This window comes from Sinohyriopsis cumingii, chromosome 12, assembly GCF_028554795.1.
Source record: "Sinohyriopsis cumingii isolate HCF-2022 chromosome 12, ASM2855479v2, whole genome shotgun sequence".
In the NCBI taxonomy this organism is placed as follows: domain Eukaryota; kingdom Metazoa; phylum Mollusca; class Bivalvia; order Unionida; family Unionidae; genus Sinohyriopsis; species Sinohyriopsis cumingii.
The window spans coordinates 105,515,317-105,533,872 of record NC_142972.1 but is presented as its reverse complement, the minus strand read 5'-3'; the positions used below and the strand labels follow the sequence as shown (position 1 = coordinate 105,533,872).

Here is an 18,556-nt window from a genome sequence, read left to right as displayed (position 1 = left end):
AGAAGAAAGGAAAGATCTTCTGCCTCATGTTTCGGTGAATTTTCAGAAATTACTTGTTCATGTTTAGCAAACGTTTTAAACTTCCATTGTCCAAAACAATGTACTGTATAAGGGAACAGGTACCCAGTGGTTGGAAAACATTTATGATGTTTATTCTCCTACCTTTAAGAGTCAAGATGTTCCCATGGTTATAGTCTTTTTTTTTCTCTCGCATCTTTATTGCATTTTTTAAATTCTTAATTTGTAAGTTATTTCTTGCCCCCCCCCCCCATTTCATGTACAAAAACTAACAATCCAGTCAAGTTTTGCCCGCCCCCCACCCCCAATCAAGTTTTGCCTCCCATCTGAAAAAAGTTGAAATCATGTCCCTGGTTGCATCCCTTGATAATAAAGTAGTTCCTCGTGTTAACACCATGTCAGAGATGACAGGTCTGAGATAAAAAGACAGAGATAGGAAAAGTAAGGTTATCAAACCAGGTAGATTTCTGTCATATAGTTGCGAAAACCTATCAGCATGAATCTGATACATATTAGAGGTTAAAACATGTGTCAATTGGCCAAGGCATGTCAACAATATACTAAAAAATGACAAATCTCATAACACTTCCATGTATTAAAAGAAAGACAAAGACACTCTACTCTATTAGTTATACACAAAATCTATATTCTCTGAAACCTTCAGATTTTCCATTTTTGACAACCCTTTGAATGGGTTTCATTTGTAAATGAACCAAGTGTAATTATCTTTACATAAATGCCTGTCAGTTAAGAATTATATAGTTACAGCTCCTCAAAATTATAAATATTACACAACGAATAGATTATATCAACTGTGTGTATCCTCAACTGGTTTGACTAATTAAAGATCTGGCAAAAGAGTTCTCCACATATTTCATATTAATTGGGTGTATCCTCAGTGTGTATCTTGAGGTTTCTTGAGAAATTTGACCTGTTGTTAAACAAATGTCCACACATTCCATATGTGTATGGCTTCCCACCATTGTGTATCATGGAGTGTGCCGACAAGTTACAGCTCCGTCTAAACCATTTTCCACATTCAAATGGTTTCTCAGCAGTGTGTATTCTCGTGTGATTTGACAATTCACTCGACTGGCCAAACAATTTTCCACAAATTTCACACTTGTACGGTCTGCCAACACTATGCATCTTCAAGTGTGCCGATAAATGAGAGCTATACCTAAACGCTCGTTCACAAATTTCAAATTTGTATGGCTTCTCACCAGTATGTATCCTCGTATGTGCTTTCAAACTAGAACCCCGAGTAAAAAATTGTAAACACATTTCACATTTGAAGGGTCTGTCACCAGTGTGTATCCTCAAGTGAGTTGACAAATTAGCCTTTTGGCTAAACAGTTTTCCACAGATTCCACATTTGATGGATTTTAATTGGCTCTCACCAGTATGTATCCTTAAGTGTGTTGACAAATAGGAGCTTTGACTAAAGAATTTCCCACAATATTGACATGTGTAAGGTTTTTCACCAGTGTATACCCTCAAATGTATCGACATGCTATGTCGCCCTCTGAACACTTTCCCACATATTTTACATTTGTATGGATCTTCACCACTGTGTATCTTCAAGTGTCTGTATAAATTTGAGCTCAAGCTTAACAATTTATCACATATTCCACATTTTAATGTCTTTAATGGTTTCTGACCAGTGTGTATTCCTATGTGAACTGACAATGGAGAATTTTGGCTAAAGAATTTCCCACAATATTCACATTTGTATGGCTTTTCACCAGTGCATCCTCAAGTGTACTGCCAAACTATATCCCCCTTTAAACACTTTTCCACATATATTACATTTGTATGGATTCTCACCAATGTGTGTCTTCAAGTGCTTGGACAAATATGAGCTGAGACTAAACAATTTTCCACATATTTCGCACTTTACGTGATTGTTACCAGTGTGAGCACTCGCGGTTTTTTCCATCTTTGTGTAGTGATGGATCACGCTAAAGGACACATGGTACTAATTCAACTCCAATAGTAAATATATGGAAACACCATCATATTCAAAATTCAATAACTTAAAATTTCTGGGTGCTGATGATGAGACCTATAATTCTCCATGCACATCTAACCTTGGTGCAAGCTTATGTGTGGAGAACACCATATGACCCGCGGCATTTTGTTTACATACTTGTGCATGAAACACATGTTATTCATTCAGCACCAAATGAATTAGGTGCTACTTTCTGTACGAGTACTCCTGAGTCAAACCTGTAAGAATGCTAAATTTGCAACAGTAGAAATTTGTCTAATTTTTTTTTTAAAATTACATATAGGATAAGCTCTCAAAAGATATTTTTACTAAACATTTTATTTTCATTATTAACCATTATTATTTCTAGACTGGTTCACAGTTCATCCGTATAATTAGTACCGTGTGTCCTAAACGGCTGACCAGTCTGCAGTCTCAGGATTTCGGTTGCGTATACCTTAGGCAATCGAATTATTTTTGGTGCGGGTACGGGGACGGAAAGAGAAGGATAGCTACGACACTTTTGAAATAACAAATCCACTGCTCTGAAGTAGCTTGAAACAAATATGTTTACTCTAATTTATGGAAGAAAAAAGGAGAACAAGAAAGAAATTATGCAAATGTACTAGTAAAATGGCTATTTCAATGTTATTAAAATTTACCTACCCTGTATACACATTAAATTTTGCCAGTATATAATACAAAATGCCATAACTCCAGCCTTAAGCATAAGCAGATAACATTAATTTGATAAACACTTTAACTGCAAAACAAATTAGAAAATACTTATTTTTTGTATTTTCTTGTCAACGTATGTAAAAATGAATATATCCACTGTCAACGTATGTAAAAATGAATATATCCACTGTCAATGTATGTAAAAATGAATATATCCACTGTCAGTGTATGTAAAAATGAATATATCCACTGTCAACGTATGTAAAAATGAATATATCCACTGTCAGTGTATGTAAAAATGAATATATCCACTGTCAATGTATGTAAAAATGAATATATCCACTGTCAGTGTATGTAAAAATGAATATATCCACTGTCAGTGTATGTAAAAATGAGTAGATCCACTGTTATTGTATGTAAAAATGAATAGATCCACTGTTAATGTACGTAAAAACATAAATAGATCCACAGTTAATGTATGTAAAAATGAATAGATCCACTGTTAATGTATGTAAAAATTAAATAGATCCACTGTTAATGTATGTAAATATGAATAGATCCACTGTTAATGTATATTTAAAAAAATAATAGATCCACTATTAATGTATGTAAAAATGAATTCATCCGCTGTTAATGTATGTAACAATTAAATAGATCCACTGTTATTGTATGTAAAAATGAATAGATCCACTGTTAATGTACGTAAAGACATAAATAGATCCACAGTTAATGTATGTAAAAATGAATAGATCCACTGTTAATGTATGTAAAAATTAAATAGATCCACTGTTAATGTATGTAAAAATGAATAGATCCACTGTTCATGTATGTAAGTGTTCCGATCTTCGTCTCATCCTGTCTGTGACCATTTTCACATATTAGTCCTGGAACTGTGATTTTGTTTCAGTATCGAGGGTATACTTTATGTGAAGCTAAATAAGCTTTTTGTTGTTGCTGTTGTTGTTGTGTTTAACGCCATTTTTCAGCACACGATAGGCTATACATGGCGGCCAGCTAAATAAGCTTGTTCATAAAAATGGTAGGAGAAATAAATCAGTGATACCATTGTCTTTCAGACTAATTCGCATATTCTCAATTTGATATTTGTGTACACTTAAACGATTCATGGCTGCACTGAAAAGTTTTTTGTTTTTTGTTATATGTTCATTTAATATACTGAACAATAGCGATTCGTATTTTATCACTCTTAAGACGCGGTCTTAGTCATGGAAATAAACCTTTGTTGAAGAAATCTGGCCCGACGCCATTCATATCTCTATAAAGTTATTTTCCCTTACATTCTTGACAAAAATGACAAATCCGAAAAGCGATAAATGACACAATTCACATGTATAATGACAATACTCACTATAACAAGCACAACGGTTCGCCGTTGTAAATGTCAATGCCTTTCACTGCACATTTCAAAATCCCAATGGTTGATAAAGTCCCCGACCATAATATTCCGTGATGCTAGTTATAAAATGTGACTTTAATACCCATTCAGATAATTCTTTTAGCAGGTTGTTATGTATATTTGTATTTTGTGTCTTTAACGTTTGGTTAAAGACTGTAACTTCCAAATTTTAGATGCGTTGTTTACAAGTTGAAATTCGTCCTATAGTAAGAACTTGTTTACTGTTTATAGTAATGCTATGTTCGGATGATTAAGTCATGTGGGCAAGCGTAGCGACGAATATCACGTGGAAAAAGATGTCAGATTTGTCAAGTAACCATATTTTGATATATAATCGTAGTAGTATCGTGTGGCTGTATATATGAAGACAGATAGACAAACGTGTGCAATGAGATTGATTCCTAATTCTTAATTCTTCTTTTTTTTTTGTTTTAATATCTTAGTCTGCAGATGTGTTTAATGTGTTTGGATTTAGTTTGAGAGCAACTTCTCATTTAAGTTATTTATTGGAATTACAAAAGTACTCATACAACTGTCCGGAGAAAATCAACCTTTTGGAACTATTGTGAATTCACTCAGATATGTTTTGGACAATGAAATTTTGATACATCACGACTGTTGGTACATCAACACAATCCGGGTCTGGAATGTATTAGGAGGACTCGGATCTTTTAGACTTAGGATACAACCTTTAGGATACTTTTGATTTAGTTCACAATACTATAAGTTCCTTTTAAATTTTCATTTTTTAACTTAGAAGATAGAGTTATTTTTTAATGTATATACAATGTATTTGCCTTCCTTTTTCTATGATTTAGATGAAGACCATAGAGTCGTAATACACGTGCTATTTCATTGGACATTATAGAGGCTGTGCAATAATGCCCGCAGCAACCATCAAATTGCTCTATGCTGAGTAACAAACAAATCCATTTGCAAAATGGCATCTTCAAAGAACTGCGTTAATTTTTTTAAAACTCTGAAACCTATCAGCCTTAATGTTCAGTATGATTTTCACTGTCACAATCAAAAGTGCCAAAAAGGATACAAACATTCTAAAATATAAAATGTAGCCCGACACCCAGGTGTGCCTTTTTCCATATAAATCTAGATCAGATATTCTCGTCCTCTCGTATTCTAAGTGAGTTGCCCGCCTTGCGCCAGGCTAGGAAATTTCCATTTTGATTTTGAAGTGTTCAAAATTCCCTGGTAAGTTATTATTATTCAACTGTCTGGAGCACCATCTTTAGGTTCCCTCGCTTTGAGAAGATCGTCTGCTTAACTGTACACTCTCAAAAATAACATACTGTTACAAGCCAGGGGTCTTTACTTGACCGAGCGATGTCAAAAACCTGGTGCAATTCCCGCTAGAAGTCTTACGTTTACCTCAAAGACTTCCATACAGTTTTATTTGTAAATTAGAAAGCCCGACTTGTCCGTTGTATGCATAAATTTTACTCTAATCAATGCAAGACCACATATCTCACAACCGGCCAAATATCTATCAACGACACATCTGCATGGTTTATCTTCGTTAGATTTCCGTACCGCCAGCAGTTAACGCCGTAGACACTATACAACTATCCTTAACACATGGAACTATTTTTAAAAAATAATTACGTCATCTTAGGCCAGTAAACCTATGGTTTCCAGGCACATTTCACCAGTACAACTACATCAAATTTGCCATCGTGGCGACATAAACGGTATCTGTTAAGTCCCTTCTTGTTGATTCCATTGTGTAATTTACAGGTTTCCTACCGTATACACTGCCGCTTAAGTCACACAACCAATGTACACCAGAAGGTTTTAGTAGGGACGATGCTAGTCTAGGGACATTCGTTCGGTTTGGACATGAATTCACTACTAGTCAACCATGGCATCATGTAAACTCAATAAATCTTTACTCCGTAACGTTTGCTAATATGTATTGGCTAATTATTTCGGGCAAATGAATATTTCTATTGAACCAAATTACAATAACCAGACAAGAAATGACAAAAATCTAAGAATTCCTTGAAACGGGGCTCTATAACCGAATGCGCATACTCAAAATGTATTACAATACAAAGCAAATCACGTGACCAGTCAATGGGATCAGTACTATTTCTGTTCAATTTCATTGATTTCCATTAATTAGTGCCCAGGATAATAATGAAGCATAACAGCCCCCAAACAATATTTTCGCCCTAAAGGAACTTATAAATTACATTATATTTGAATCCATTTACTCCAGTGAGATTTCAGCCGCTTATTTTATTTATACGGATTGGGTGTTTTTTGTAATTTGAACACATCCGCAGTACTATCGCATACACACTAACTACCAAAGTTCAAGCTAATGGTTTTACTGACATAAAAAGAGACCAAGGACTTTCCGATTTCATTTTTTGCCAACTTTGATTCCGAAACGCAAAGATGTCTGCAGTGTCCAGAAAACAAAACTAATCAAAAGCCCCCGCAGATCGTTATCAATCACACATACTAATGAGCGACCATACGACAAAGTTGAAAGTAAAAAGTTGAAGATTCCATAGGTATTGAAAATTCACCATCTGAGGATGAATACATTGTTAAGATGTTGGAAATCTCATTAGTCGTATGCCCTTTCTCAGTAGGCTGTAAATGAGGGTTCAGGCTTGTGAACAAAATCTCAAGTATAAGGGACTGACCATTTAATTTTTCTTAGACTCAAACAAATCTGTTTTGAGCAATGGAGCAATTGGACAAAAGATGCCATTATCGCGTGGAGGAAAACGTGGCGAATAAATACACGAGTCTATTTAATATGATTTTGTATATTTCTTTCCTATTTAAATTGCAGCACATTCAAAAGTTTAGCAAAATAATAATAATAGTACCATTTCGGGCACATGGAATTGAAGTTGAGGATACAGGAATATGAGCCAGGGTTTGTGATTTGTTTAAAGTAACTCGTCCAAGGCTTGTCTACAAATATCACGTTTAGTAACAACTTAGGCCCTTTGGGGGCACATTTAATTGAAGTCTGGGCTTGTGGACTTTGAATCGGGTAGAAGGTACGGGCACCCACACATAGGGGCAAGAGTCGGGTGGGGGGCACTTGCCCCATCCCAAAATTCACATCAGAACATATTTTGGGCTTACATCCGTAAAATTGATTGTTGCCTACTACATGTTTGCTCTCCCCATAAAAATAAAAATAATCTGAAAATAATTCTGCGGGCATACCTGAGCAAAATATATTTCTCTGAGCACTGATATATATATATATATATATATATATATATATATATATATATATGTGTGTGTGTGTGTGTGTGTGTGTGTGTGTGTGTGTGTGTTTCTCGTAGGTCCATTGATGGAACATCCATGATTGGAGTGAATGGGGTTTTGGTTTTGATTTGGCGTTGATATGGCAAATGGGGTATTGGTTTTGATTTGGTGTTGATCTGGCGTTCTATATGTTTAGTGCTATAGCAGCAAGAAAATACCACGGTGGCTGACCTTAGCTGATCTAACAGTTGGATTTTGAACCTGAACCCGCAATGGATAGTTCCAAAACAATCTTCTTAAAATCAGATTCCTTTGCCCCAATTGATGACCTGACGACGACCGCTTAAGGGTAACGTTCTTGTGACCTTTGAACGAACCAATGCAAATGCAGCTTTACATATTTTTTTTTAAAGCGAATCAAATCGTTTGACCCACACTGGTGCTCTTCAGCCACACTGCTCAATCTCCCAAACCTGAAGATATAAGACATCATCTCTGACTGGCTGACAACATCAGCGATTATGATAATAATTTAGCTCAACAGAACATAATCCCTAAGCAGTCGCTAACATAATCCCTAAGCAGTCGCTAACATAATCCCTAAGCAGTTGCTGTCAGATCTTCACGTTGGACAGCGGAGATCTGAGTTTTGAAACAGATTGGTTCCGACATCGAATGATAAGCTCAACCCACTTAGTAACGGTTGCTACAGCTCACAAGCTATCGTGAAAATGGCGGATCCAGGAGCATCAGCAACGTGTTTCACTGAAAATATTCTCGGAAAAGTCCGAACTTTCCCACCTGATTGCAAGATTCTTTCAGATCGTGCGTTAAAGAATGCTTTGAACTACACCACGTAAGGATATATTCCAGAAATTATAATGTTCCATGGCGAAAATCGTGCCAAAGTTGCATGCTGTTGATGGCAATCTATGATGAAGGCCGAACATCCAGACAATCTTCAAGATACCATTTTGCTAGAAGAGGACAAAATAACAAAATGGCTCTGTTGAGATCGTTAGGTATACTCATTAATTATCAGAATTTTTAGAATGGTTTCAGTATTTGTTTTAAGAATTTAAAATAAAACTTTCGTAATGTATACACGCGTTATATTTATATCGTATATATAATATATAATTTTCATCTAACAATAAAACAAGTACTTTTGTATCGACTTATGATAAGCTTATCAAAATCATCACTAAAGAAGGACAATGCAGGATTCTACTATTCTAAATTTAATTGAAAAACAATAAACAAAATAAACCATGGTATTTAAAAGACAAAACTAAACAACTCGTATACGCAGTTTCTCGGTTGCATGTAATATTATGGATCAAATAAAATATACAATTCGAACATAAGAGTACAATTAGCACACAATTTTATTCAACATTTTCACATGCACAACAAATGCTATCATTATTTAAAAACGGTTTTGTGTAATTTATATATAAAATAGTATTATGAATAATGTATCACTTCCAACACTGATATTATTCCATGTTGGTGTTTGTTTTGTGATTTTTTTAAACATCCCCTTTGAATCCCTTCATAAAAACGGAAGACTTCATCGCATGTATCCCCAAAACAACGACGAACCATTTTTCTAAAATAGTTTCTGTGACTTTCTTCGTAATCTTTCGAATTCAACTGCAATGCAAAAAGAGAGTAATCAAGTATGGTCGCATTTTGTCATCAAATATGGTGGATAGCAGCGCGTGTCTACGCAATAAATTCAATACATATTTTTGATTGGTCAATATGCCCAGTCTGAATAATAGGTCGGAACCATCCATATGCTAATGATAATAGGACAGGTAACGAATTAGGTGGATGTGACGCCACGCGCAATGACCACATGGCTAAACACAGCACCACATGGGCAGTGTCTCAAATCCATAGGACAAACTCTGTGTGTGTGTGTGTGTGTGTGTGTGTGTGATTTGGATTTTTAACGTAGCTTTAACAAGTTTTCAGTCATATCGCTACGATGTCTGCATTGTGGCAGTTTATATGGATGTCTAGCACTGGGGTATCATGTCGTAGATGTGTAGCATCATGTCACAACCATCCACATCATCCTGACACCAGGCCGACCAATCCTAACACTAACCTCTAAATCCTGAGTGCCTAGCGAAACAGCTGCCTACTACCATTTTTATAAGTTTTTGGTATGACTCAGACTTCGTTCGAACTTGCAACCTCTCGCATCCGAAGAAGGCGCTCTAACCACTTAGGCCACCGAAGCAGTCGACAAACTTTGTAACATCGCTGCTAAGTTTCAAAAGGTCGAATTAATTAATTGAAGACGATGTTTTCGGGGCGAAATTACCTTACAGCCTAAAAGTAAGAGCTGTTTTTTTTACAGAATGATGTGATTGAACTACATTTCAGCGTCAGCTTTATAATGTGTACACTAACAGCCGCCCGCCGAATTACGGGGGGGGGGGGGGGACAAGTGCACACCCTCCCTCGCCATAGGGTGGGAGCCCACGTGTACACTTCAGTTTTGTACTGTTTATCCGTAAGCTATATGGATTTGCACAGCATGTCTTGTGAGTAAATTATATTTATAACATGCAGGCGATTTCGTAACCTACCATATGACCGTGCCATCATGGTTCCTATGAGATATGGGGCTTCTATATTGTAAACCAAGGAACTACAGGAGTTCTGAAAATAAAACCAACCAATAGCTTTGCTATGTTACTAGTTTATACATGTATCATCATTTTTCAAAAACTTCCACCAACAGGTTTGTGTTCTCACTAATTAGTACGCACTCTCGTTTATGTGTACAACCCGTACAAACAAACATACTGATCCCTGTCGATTTCTGTTTCCTAGAATATTCTATTCCCGTAAAAACTGTGTGGTCTGTGCCCAATATTTGCAACGACTAGTTTTAATATTTTTAAAACAAACTGAATAAAAAAATAAGAGGAACTCTTGTATACATGTGCCCAGAGAGATGTAAATCCAAAATGTAACCAATTAATGCGATTTTCCAAGACGGTGAACGACATCACATCTGTTGCTTGAAAACTGAGACTGACCCAAGCAAATATGTTGACCGTGTTCCTAAAGAAACACCAGTTAGATTAGAAACGCCAAAAAATTAACTACATTTTGACACACTGGCGACAATCAGATTAGAATTTATAAATCATTCAATGAAAAGATAACGTTTTGTGCATTTTGTATATTCACGATGCGAGGTTCCCACGCTTTTCTAAAGATAAATTTCCATATCATTTCCTGGGGTTTTCCAGGATGAAATTAATTTGTTTCAAGGTTCACATATGACCATCACTGAATGGTATGAAAAAAACATTTTAGATTATAAAACATGCATTTTCTATATCTAAAGATGGTTCTCTTTCAAGACTCCAAAACATAAGTCAGGAAAGATGATCATGTACAAAACTACAAAATGTATCACACGAAACAAGTTTGATTACTTCATGTAAATTGGCATGTAAGGTCAATTCAATGTACAGAATAAAAATTCTAACTTTATTTTGCTGACCTGCAATATGTTACTAAATGGGAACAACATAATGAACATAAATTAGTTTTGTTTCCTTTCAAACCTTTAACTCTAGGAATTATGTAGCAATATATATTAAATGGCAAAAATCGGGGTCCTTAAAGCAAAAGTTGCAGTCCCCTTCAGGGGTCAAGCTAGACTTGAATTGTAGGGAGAAGTGTATATCTATCTACCTATCTATATATCTGTGTGTATGTGTGTGTATCTTACACAAAGTAAACATTTCCTTTTATAGTATATGAAGAAAAAAACTCGCAAACAATTAGAATCTTGTCTTGTAATGCAAAGAGTTTAACTTTGAATTTATGAATTTATCTGTACCAATAAAATCCCAAACAAGATTTTTTTAAAAAAAAAAAAAAACAACAATCTAATCTCCTTAAGACGATCTTGTTAAAAATCCAGCATTTTAAAAAAAAAAAAAAACATTTCAAAATGGTTGATTTAAATTTTGGCAAAATACCTTCAAAATTTTACACTGTTATATAAACAAGGACTGAATTTTCTGTAAAAGCAACTTGTCTTCTTGTAATTCATTAAACCAGTTCCCAAACATGTATCACTACAGGAGCTCCTTATTGTGTTTTAATATATAATACAAGGGACGAAAATTTCTCATTTCTAATGCGTTCTTTTCAAGATCTGAAACCAATGTTTTTGCACCAAAGTTCAGCTCTGAGATTCGACATTTTAGACAACAAATTTTGCTTAAAACGAGCTGTAGTCCGTTTTCTTATCCGGGTTTCCTCCGAATATTCTCACCCCATTTTTCACATTTGGACATTTAGGTAAGGGTGTGGGGTCATTGCAATTGCATAAAGAAAATTTGGAGTTTTCCTCCACTGTGCGGTAGCGGCATATGGTAGTCGCTAACCAGACAGGCCTGCAAATTTAAACTTATATTATATCAACTCACACCTCCATAAAATCGATAGGAAAATGAGTTATTTACTCAGAAATGGCAAGTATTATAATCGTTATGTCTTTAATCCGCTGACAGACTGGACGAAACTACGGTATAGATGAAACTTGACCCGGTACTCGCCATTTGCATTATTAGTCACAAGACTTCATAAATCTCAAACGACGACATCGGAAGTCCAATAGTCACTTGACAGCAACAACAAACTCATTTTTAATGAAAGAACATATAATTATCAACATATTTATTTCGAGAACAACGACAAGAAGCTTGTCGCTCTGGCAACAATCTCTCCAGTCTGAGAGCAGGAAGCACATGTCAACCTGATAGTCACGTGATACAACAAAACTTAGGAAATTGTTCTCGGAATAAATATGGAGAATTTTGTGTTCCTTCGTCTTTGTATTTGTATTGCAACCAGTAGACGACTTTCATTCAAAGTTTTTTTTTCTTTTTTTCTTTTCAACTTTTGAAAATGAGAGTTGCGAGATGTGTGTACTTATGCGAGTAGCAATAATAATCGCTAGTACCAGGTCACATTTCATCAACGCCATAATTTTATCTTGCCTTTCAGCAGATTAAAGATATAACGATTTTAATACTCGCAAATTCTGAGAAAATAAGTAATTTTCATATTGTTTCCATGCATGTATGACTCGATTTAACGTTTAAATTTGCTAGGCCATCCGGTAAGCGGCTACGCTTGGCCACCATCACGTTGGCCTCTTGTGATGCTAGACTGGTTTTCATACCCTTCATGTAAGGAAAGATATTTTTCACGGTCGGGAAAAAATTACCATTTCTCCCGACTTATTCCCGATATCCCATATAGCGTAGGAACCCTGCTGATGCCTACTGTACTTTTAATCGGGGGTGGGGGGTGGGGGGGGGAGGAGGGGGCGGGGGCGGGTTACAAACAAACGGAATGGTTGTGAGAATACTTTTATGTCTTCATGTGTACTGACCACTGCAATGTAATTGGTTGCTGTTATAAGTGTATATGAAATACATCATATAAAGTCACGCAGCATAGGACCCTGTCAAATATAATACTTGGTGAAAGAGTTTCTCGCGAATATTCTCATTTGGAGTTGACGTTCCACTTCGCTCAGTTTTCTATATATTACAAATTTTGTATGCTTCGTCGCCTGTGTGTGTTTTCAAGTGTGTAGACAAATTAGCGCTCTGATTAAAACTTTTTCCACACATTTCACATTTGAATGGTTTGTCGCCAGTGTGTATCCTGAAATGTGTTGATAAATTTGATCTCCGGTAAAACATTTTTCCACATACTTCGCATCTGAATGGTTTGTTACCAGTATGTATCATCATGTGCGTTGATAAACTTGAACTCTGGCCAAATGTATTGCCACATATATCACATTTGTATGGTTTGTCACCGGTGTGTACAATCAAGTGTGTTGACATTCCAGAGTACTGGCGAAACATTTTCCCACAAATTTCACATTTATATGGTTTTTCACCAGTATGTATTCTCGTATGTTTCACCAAAGTTGATCTATGCCTAAACAATTTTCCACATAACTCGCATTTGTAGCGTTTGTCACCTGTGTGTACAATCATGTGGCCTGCCAAAGCAGAATTATCTGAAAATAATTTACCACACACTTCACATTTGTATGCTTTATCACCAGTATGTACCTTCAGGTGTTTTGCCAAACTTCCGTTTACATGAAACGATTTACCACATACTCCACATCTGTATGGTTTATGCCCAGTGTGTAGCCTCGAGTGCGTTGACAAATGATGTCTATGGCTAAACATTTTCCCACACGTTTCACATTTGTGTGGTTTGTCACCAGAGTGTGTTCTTAAGTGTGTTGATAAATTATATCTACGGTTAAATAATTTTCCACAGATTTCACATCCGACGGGTGTGTCAGTATTTCGTATTCTCGTTTGTTGTTCCATCTTTGATACTTCAAAGAACGGTTTAATGATATTCACATTTGCATGGTATGTCTTAATACAATCCCAGATTGACTTGTCAAACATTACGATCAGATCACAACGAGTTGAGAGCATCAGAAACTCCGGATCATTACGAGACATGCAGCGTCGAGTCAGGATCCGGATTTTCTGATGCTGACAATGTGACGCTATCTAGTAATTATTAGCGAATTAGTATGATAATGATATTTTTCTTATCTACCTATAAATTTTCAACTAATTTAAGAAAACAATATCCATAACTGAAAATGACAAGTAGTGTTTTTACGAAGTGTTTTGCTTCGTAAACTCTAAGTCAATCCGTTTCTCAATTCCGAGAGAGAAGTAGTAAATAGGGGCACCCTAGCCTCAATGGAAATTAGCATTACAGAGACCCCTGGGCAAACCTAGCCTCAAGGGGAATTTAACATGGGAAAAAATCGTGGGCAAACCTAGCCTCAAGGGGAATTTAACATGGGAAAAAATCGTGGGCAACTCTAGCCTCAAGGGGAATTGAACATGGGATTTTTTTTTTTTTAAATTTTTTAAAAAAAAAGGGGGTAGGCAATTGAAAGTCATTCTCTTTTCGAGAAATATGGGTGGCCCTGAAAAGGGCCTTTGGGTTTTTTTCTTTTTCTTCTTCTAACTCCTTAACTTTTTCCACCATCCTCTTATTTTTTCCATCATTCCTTTCTTCTTCTTTTCTGTTTCCGGCATCCAGTTCGGGTGACCCATGGCTCGGAACTTCTCTTGGATTTTCATCCAGTTAGCGTTTAGTTTCTCTAGTTCTTCCTTTTTCTTTCTATTTTCTTCTTCTTTTCTTTCCTTTGACCACTTTTCTTTGATCTTCTTGACCTCTTCGGTCAGCACATTCCTCATTACTTCTTCCGCTTTCTTAAGCTTGTCTAAGCCCCACTTCACAAAAGACCAATCTGTCCATTCTAAAATGTCTTCTAAAAAACACCTTACACTCGTCACATAAACTATGGCTTCTTTCAACTTACCCACTTTCACATACGGTGGGTTAATTAAACCTCTGATTCTCTTCTCCTCATCCTTTATCATTTCTTTTACAATATCGATGGCTAAGTGGAGGCTGGTTACTTGTCTTGAGACGAAGTCTTTTGTCACTGCATGCCTCCATTCCTGTTCAAGCCTTTCTGCTACATTCAATCCATCTACCATCCAATACCAACTTCCCATAAGGTTGTTATACAAAGCTGAAGCTGTTGGCATCTTCTTGTTTGCTTATTCCGTAGAATGGGCTCCAATGGCAAACACTGTTAGTTTTATACTTAAAGCGCGGACGTGATTGAAAACATTCCCCCTAAGACATAAAATTGATATTACCTAGATCATGACCAAGCAACGCGCGGACGTGAAGGAAAACATCCCCCTACTTTCTCATTTCGTATAATAAAACCCAAACTATACTCTTCACATACGCTAAGAAACAATTAAGAAACCCATAATCTACTATTCACACAAACATACCTGAGCTCTTACAAACACTAACACACAAACACATACCCTCACCCCCAGTGCTAGACATCACTATAAACTGCCACGTTGCAGACATCGTAGCGATATGACTGAAAAATTGTTAAAGCTACGTTAAAAAATCAAAATCACATCACATCACATCACATACCCTCACACTATAAAAAAGAGTCAGTGTTTATATTCACACTACTCTACCTACACACATTGGCAAATTGATGGTTATTTCTTTTCTAGAGTATTGGGTAGCCCTGAAAAGGGCTGTTTTTTTGTTTGGAACTTCATGGACACCTGGTTAATGGTGGCACCTTCCAGGCCTGGCGCCACATACACATCTTGTTCCCCAGATGTTTTTTACTTTTTTGGGGGAGAGAGCAGAGGCAGGATATGTGGCTTCAGAATCCCAATTTTCGGTCTCTGGGATTCTGAAATTTCTTATTCTTCTCTCCTTTTCCTCCTCTTCTTTGTTTCTTCTCTCCTCCTCCTCTTCTTTGTATCTTCTCTCCGCCTTTTCTTTGTATCTTCTCTCCTCTTCTTCTTTGTTTCTTCCTTCCTCCTCTCTCATCCTTCCCTCTTCGACAATGGCCTCCGCCGCAGTTCGTTCAACAGGCGCCTGGCATATTCCAGATGCACATGAAGTTCCAACAGTTTCGCCAGTCTCGTGTTCATTCTGGTGTTGATCAATCAACAAGGGTAGCTAGACTGTCCAGCGAGTTTCTATTTATAGTGAAAGCGCGGACGTGAAGGAAAACATCCACCTAAAAAACATAAAATTGATCTTACCTAGATCATGACCAAAAAAACAACGCGCGGACCTAAAAGAAACACCCACTCACTCACTTTTTTATATTACCCATTCCTATTCTAAAATTTTTTTTTTCATTAATCACTTCAATAGACTATTCACAGACTTAAATCAATCCAATCAAACCCCAAATCTACTCTTCCCACACCTCAAACACCTAAAAAAGACATGATCTTAATCTACTATCCATACCAACGTACGTGAGCACTTACTAACACACAATCCTATACACCAACACACTTCCTCACACTATAAAAAAGAGTTAGTGTTTATATTCACACTACTCTACCTACACACATTGGCAAATTGATGGTTATTTCTTTTCTAGAGTATTGGGTAGCCCTGAAAAGGGCTGTTTTTTGGGGTTTTTTTTGCTTGCTATGGCAATCTTTTTTAGTTTCTAAGAATGCGATGTCCTCTGAGGATAGACTTTCTGGCGATAGGTCTGCTTCTTCGGAAAGAGAAGAAGAACTCTTTGGTGTCGATACGACAATCGACAAAGCCTCTGTCAGCTTCAGGTTGCTGCTGCTGCTGCTGCTGCTGTTGTTGTTGTTATTGTTGCTGCTGTTGCTGCTGCTGTCTTTGAAGTCTGTACTTCTCTGTCCATTCTTCTTTCTCCCTGTTCACTTCTTCTCTGAAGAGCTCTTCTATCAGGTCTTCAGTGACTTTTAGCATTCTCACATTCTCTATTTCTTCTGGCTTCGGTATCAGACTGTGTCTGACCCTATGCAAATTCACGTAGGCTTCGTTGAGCTTAGCTAGTTTGGAGCACATCTTCGTAGGAGGATGAGTCGACAATGGATGGTTAGACTGGAAACAACCCCGGTTCTTAAAGTCAAAGCGCGGACGTGAAGGAAAACATCCCCCACACGGATTTTGAGTCGCAACGTTCAATGAGTGTCATGAGAGGGATAGTAAGAAGTCAAAGAGCATCAATCAAACATTCTTATAGCTAAACAAAAGACAAAGGCATTTTTTTCAAAACACAACATTTTTTATTCAAAAATCACTTAACACTAACCAACAACTTTAACATATTTTAAACAATAATCCAACATTATAACATCAAACATTTTTTTCTTCAAAAAAATGACAAACATTTTTTCTCAATTCACACTCTACTTTAAACAGGGCTGACAACGTTGTGAATGAAATTGTGATTTCCACTGTTGGAAATCATTAGGCCATTGATGGACACTACGTTTCCTAGCTTGAGACAAAAGATAAGCATAATGGTCACAAAACCATCGATCTACTTTCACATCGTTTCTTGAAGAAGAATGAGGATCAAAATGAGTCACTAAATGTTCTAAGGAATAGCCCAGGCTGCGATGATGCAGAAAATACACACAGTACTGTCCACACACCAAGGAATCTGTGCCTTGTAATTTCACATTATTGAATCGGGTGGTTTGAGCATTTCTTCTCATAAAGTCGATGATATCGTCTTCCAAAGGGGGCAATCCGTACGAATCGAAATATTCCACACATCCTTCTCGAGGAAAGTAGACGGCTACCCAGTGGGTTCCTGGGAGATGACTGTCGTCCGTGTTGATCACGTAAGATAGATGGTCTTGAGGTTTGCGATGAGGGAGTTCATCTTTAGCACAGACGACAGGATTCCAAGAAGCCGTATACGAACTGTGGTTCAAAAGGTAATAAAGTTCCCAGGTATCCATTTGTGTGTTGTTGTTTTTTTTCTTCTTCACAGGTAATAATATGTCATCAATTCGATCCTGACATTTTGCTTGAAAATGTCTGACGAATAACCGTTTCTTCGTTTCGTCTCCTCACTCTGATTCAGGAGAGCTTCGATACGATGGATCTCTTGAGTGGTTAATGGTGGACAAGAATGTTCACGCAAGTCTTTATACCACTGGTGCCACACGTCTTCGTCCGAGATGAGACTGCAAGCTTCGTCCAGATCTTCGTCCAATTTTTCATCTTGACTTAACATCAGACATTTATCGTGTTGAATTTGACTGGGATGATCGTTTTGACATCCATAGCAATTTTTCTTGATCAATTCCGTCATTTTTTCGGCCAAGTGTTTGGCAAAACAGCAGACTAAATGGGCTTCTTGTTCTGGCCATCTCGACTTCATCATGATCACTTCTTCTTCTTCTTCTTCTTCCACAGTTTCCTCACATTTCATGTCCAAAGTTTCTCCACTAGGTAAAGAGGGATAACAGTCTTCCATGACTTCTAGTAATCTAGAATGACTTCTCTCAAACTGTTGATTTCTATGGTATTATCGAATTCTGCATACAGGTTGACGTTCACCGTTACATCAGGGTCTCGGTTTGCAAACTAAATTTCCACACGAATCTGGCCAGATTTTATAGGGTGGAAATGTCCCTCGTCGCTGCCTTGGTCTGGAGTGAAATCGAAAGCCCACAAAGCATAGCCTTTTGCATAATCGTCGTACGTAATGCCGTGACTGGTGTTGGTTCCTAACTGTCCGG

The 18,556-nt window shown here is 36.9% G+C and overlaps 1 protein-coding gene across 1 annotated transcript; it reads right to left on the bottom strand.

Annotated features, from left to right (window-relative positions):
- Positions 1–354: 354 nt before the first annotated feature.
- Positions 355–13,895, bottom strand: LOC149787179 (uncharacterized). Its single transcript, XM_089976059.1, has 3 exons — positions 12,956–13,895; positions 9,965–10,037; positions 355–1,772 (listed from the first exon to the last, which is right to left on the bottom strand). Exons 1-3 carry the CDS (start codon positions 13,880–13,882, stop codon positions 898–900), a joined length of 1,875 nt encoding a protein of 624 aa, XP_089832185.1. The 5' UTR covers positions 13,883–13,895; the 3' UTR covers positions 355–897.
- Between the last annotated feature and the right edge of the window lie 4,661 nt (positions 13,896–18,556).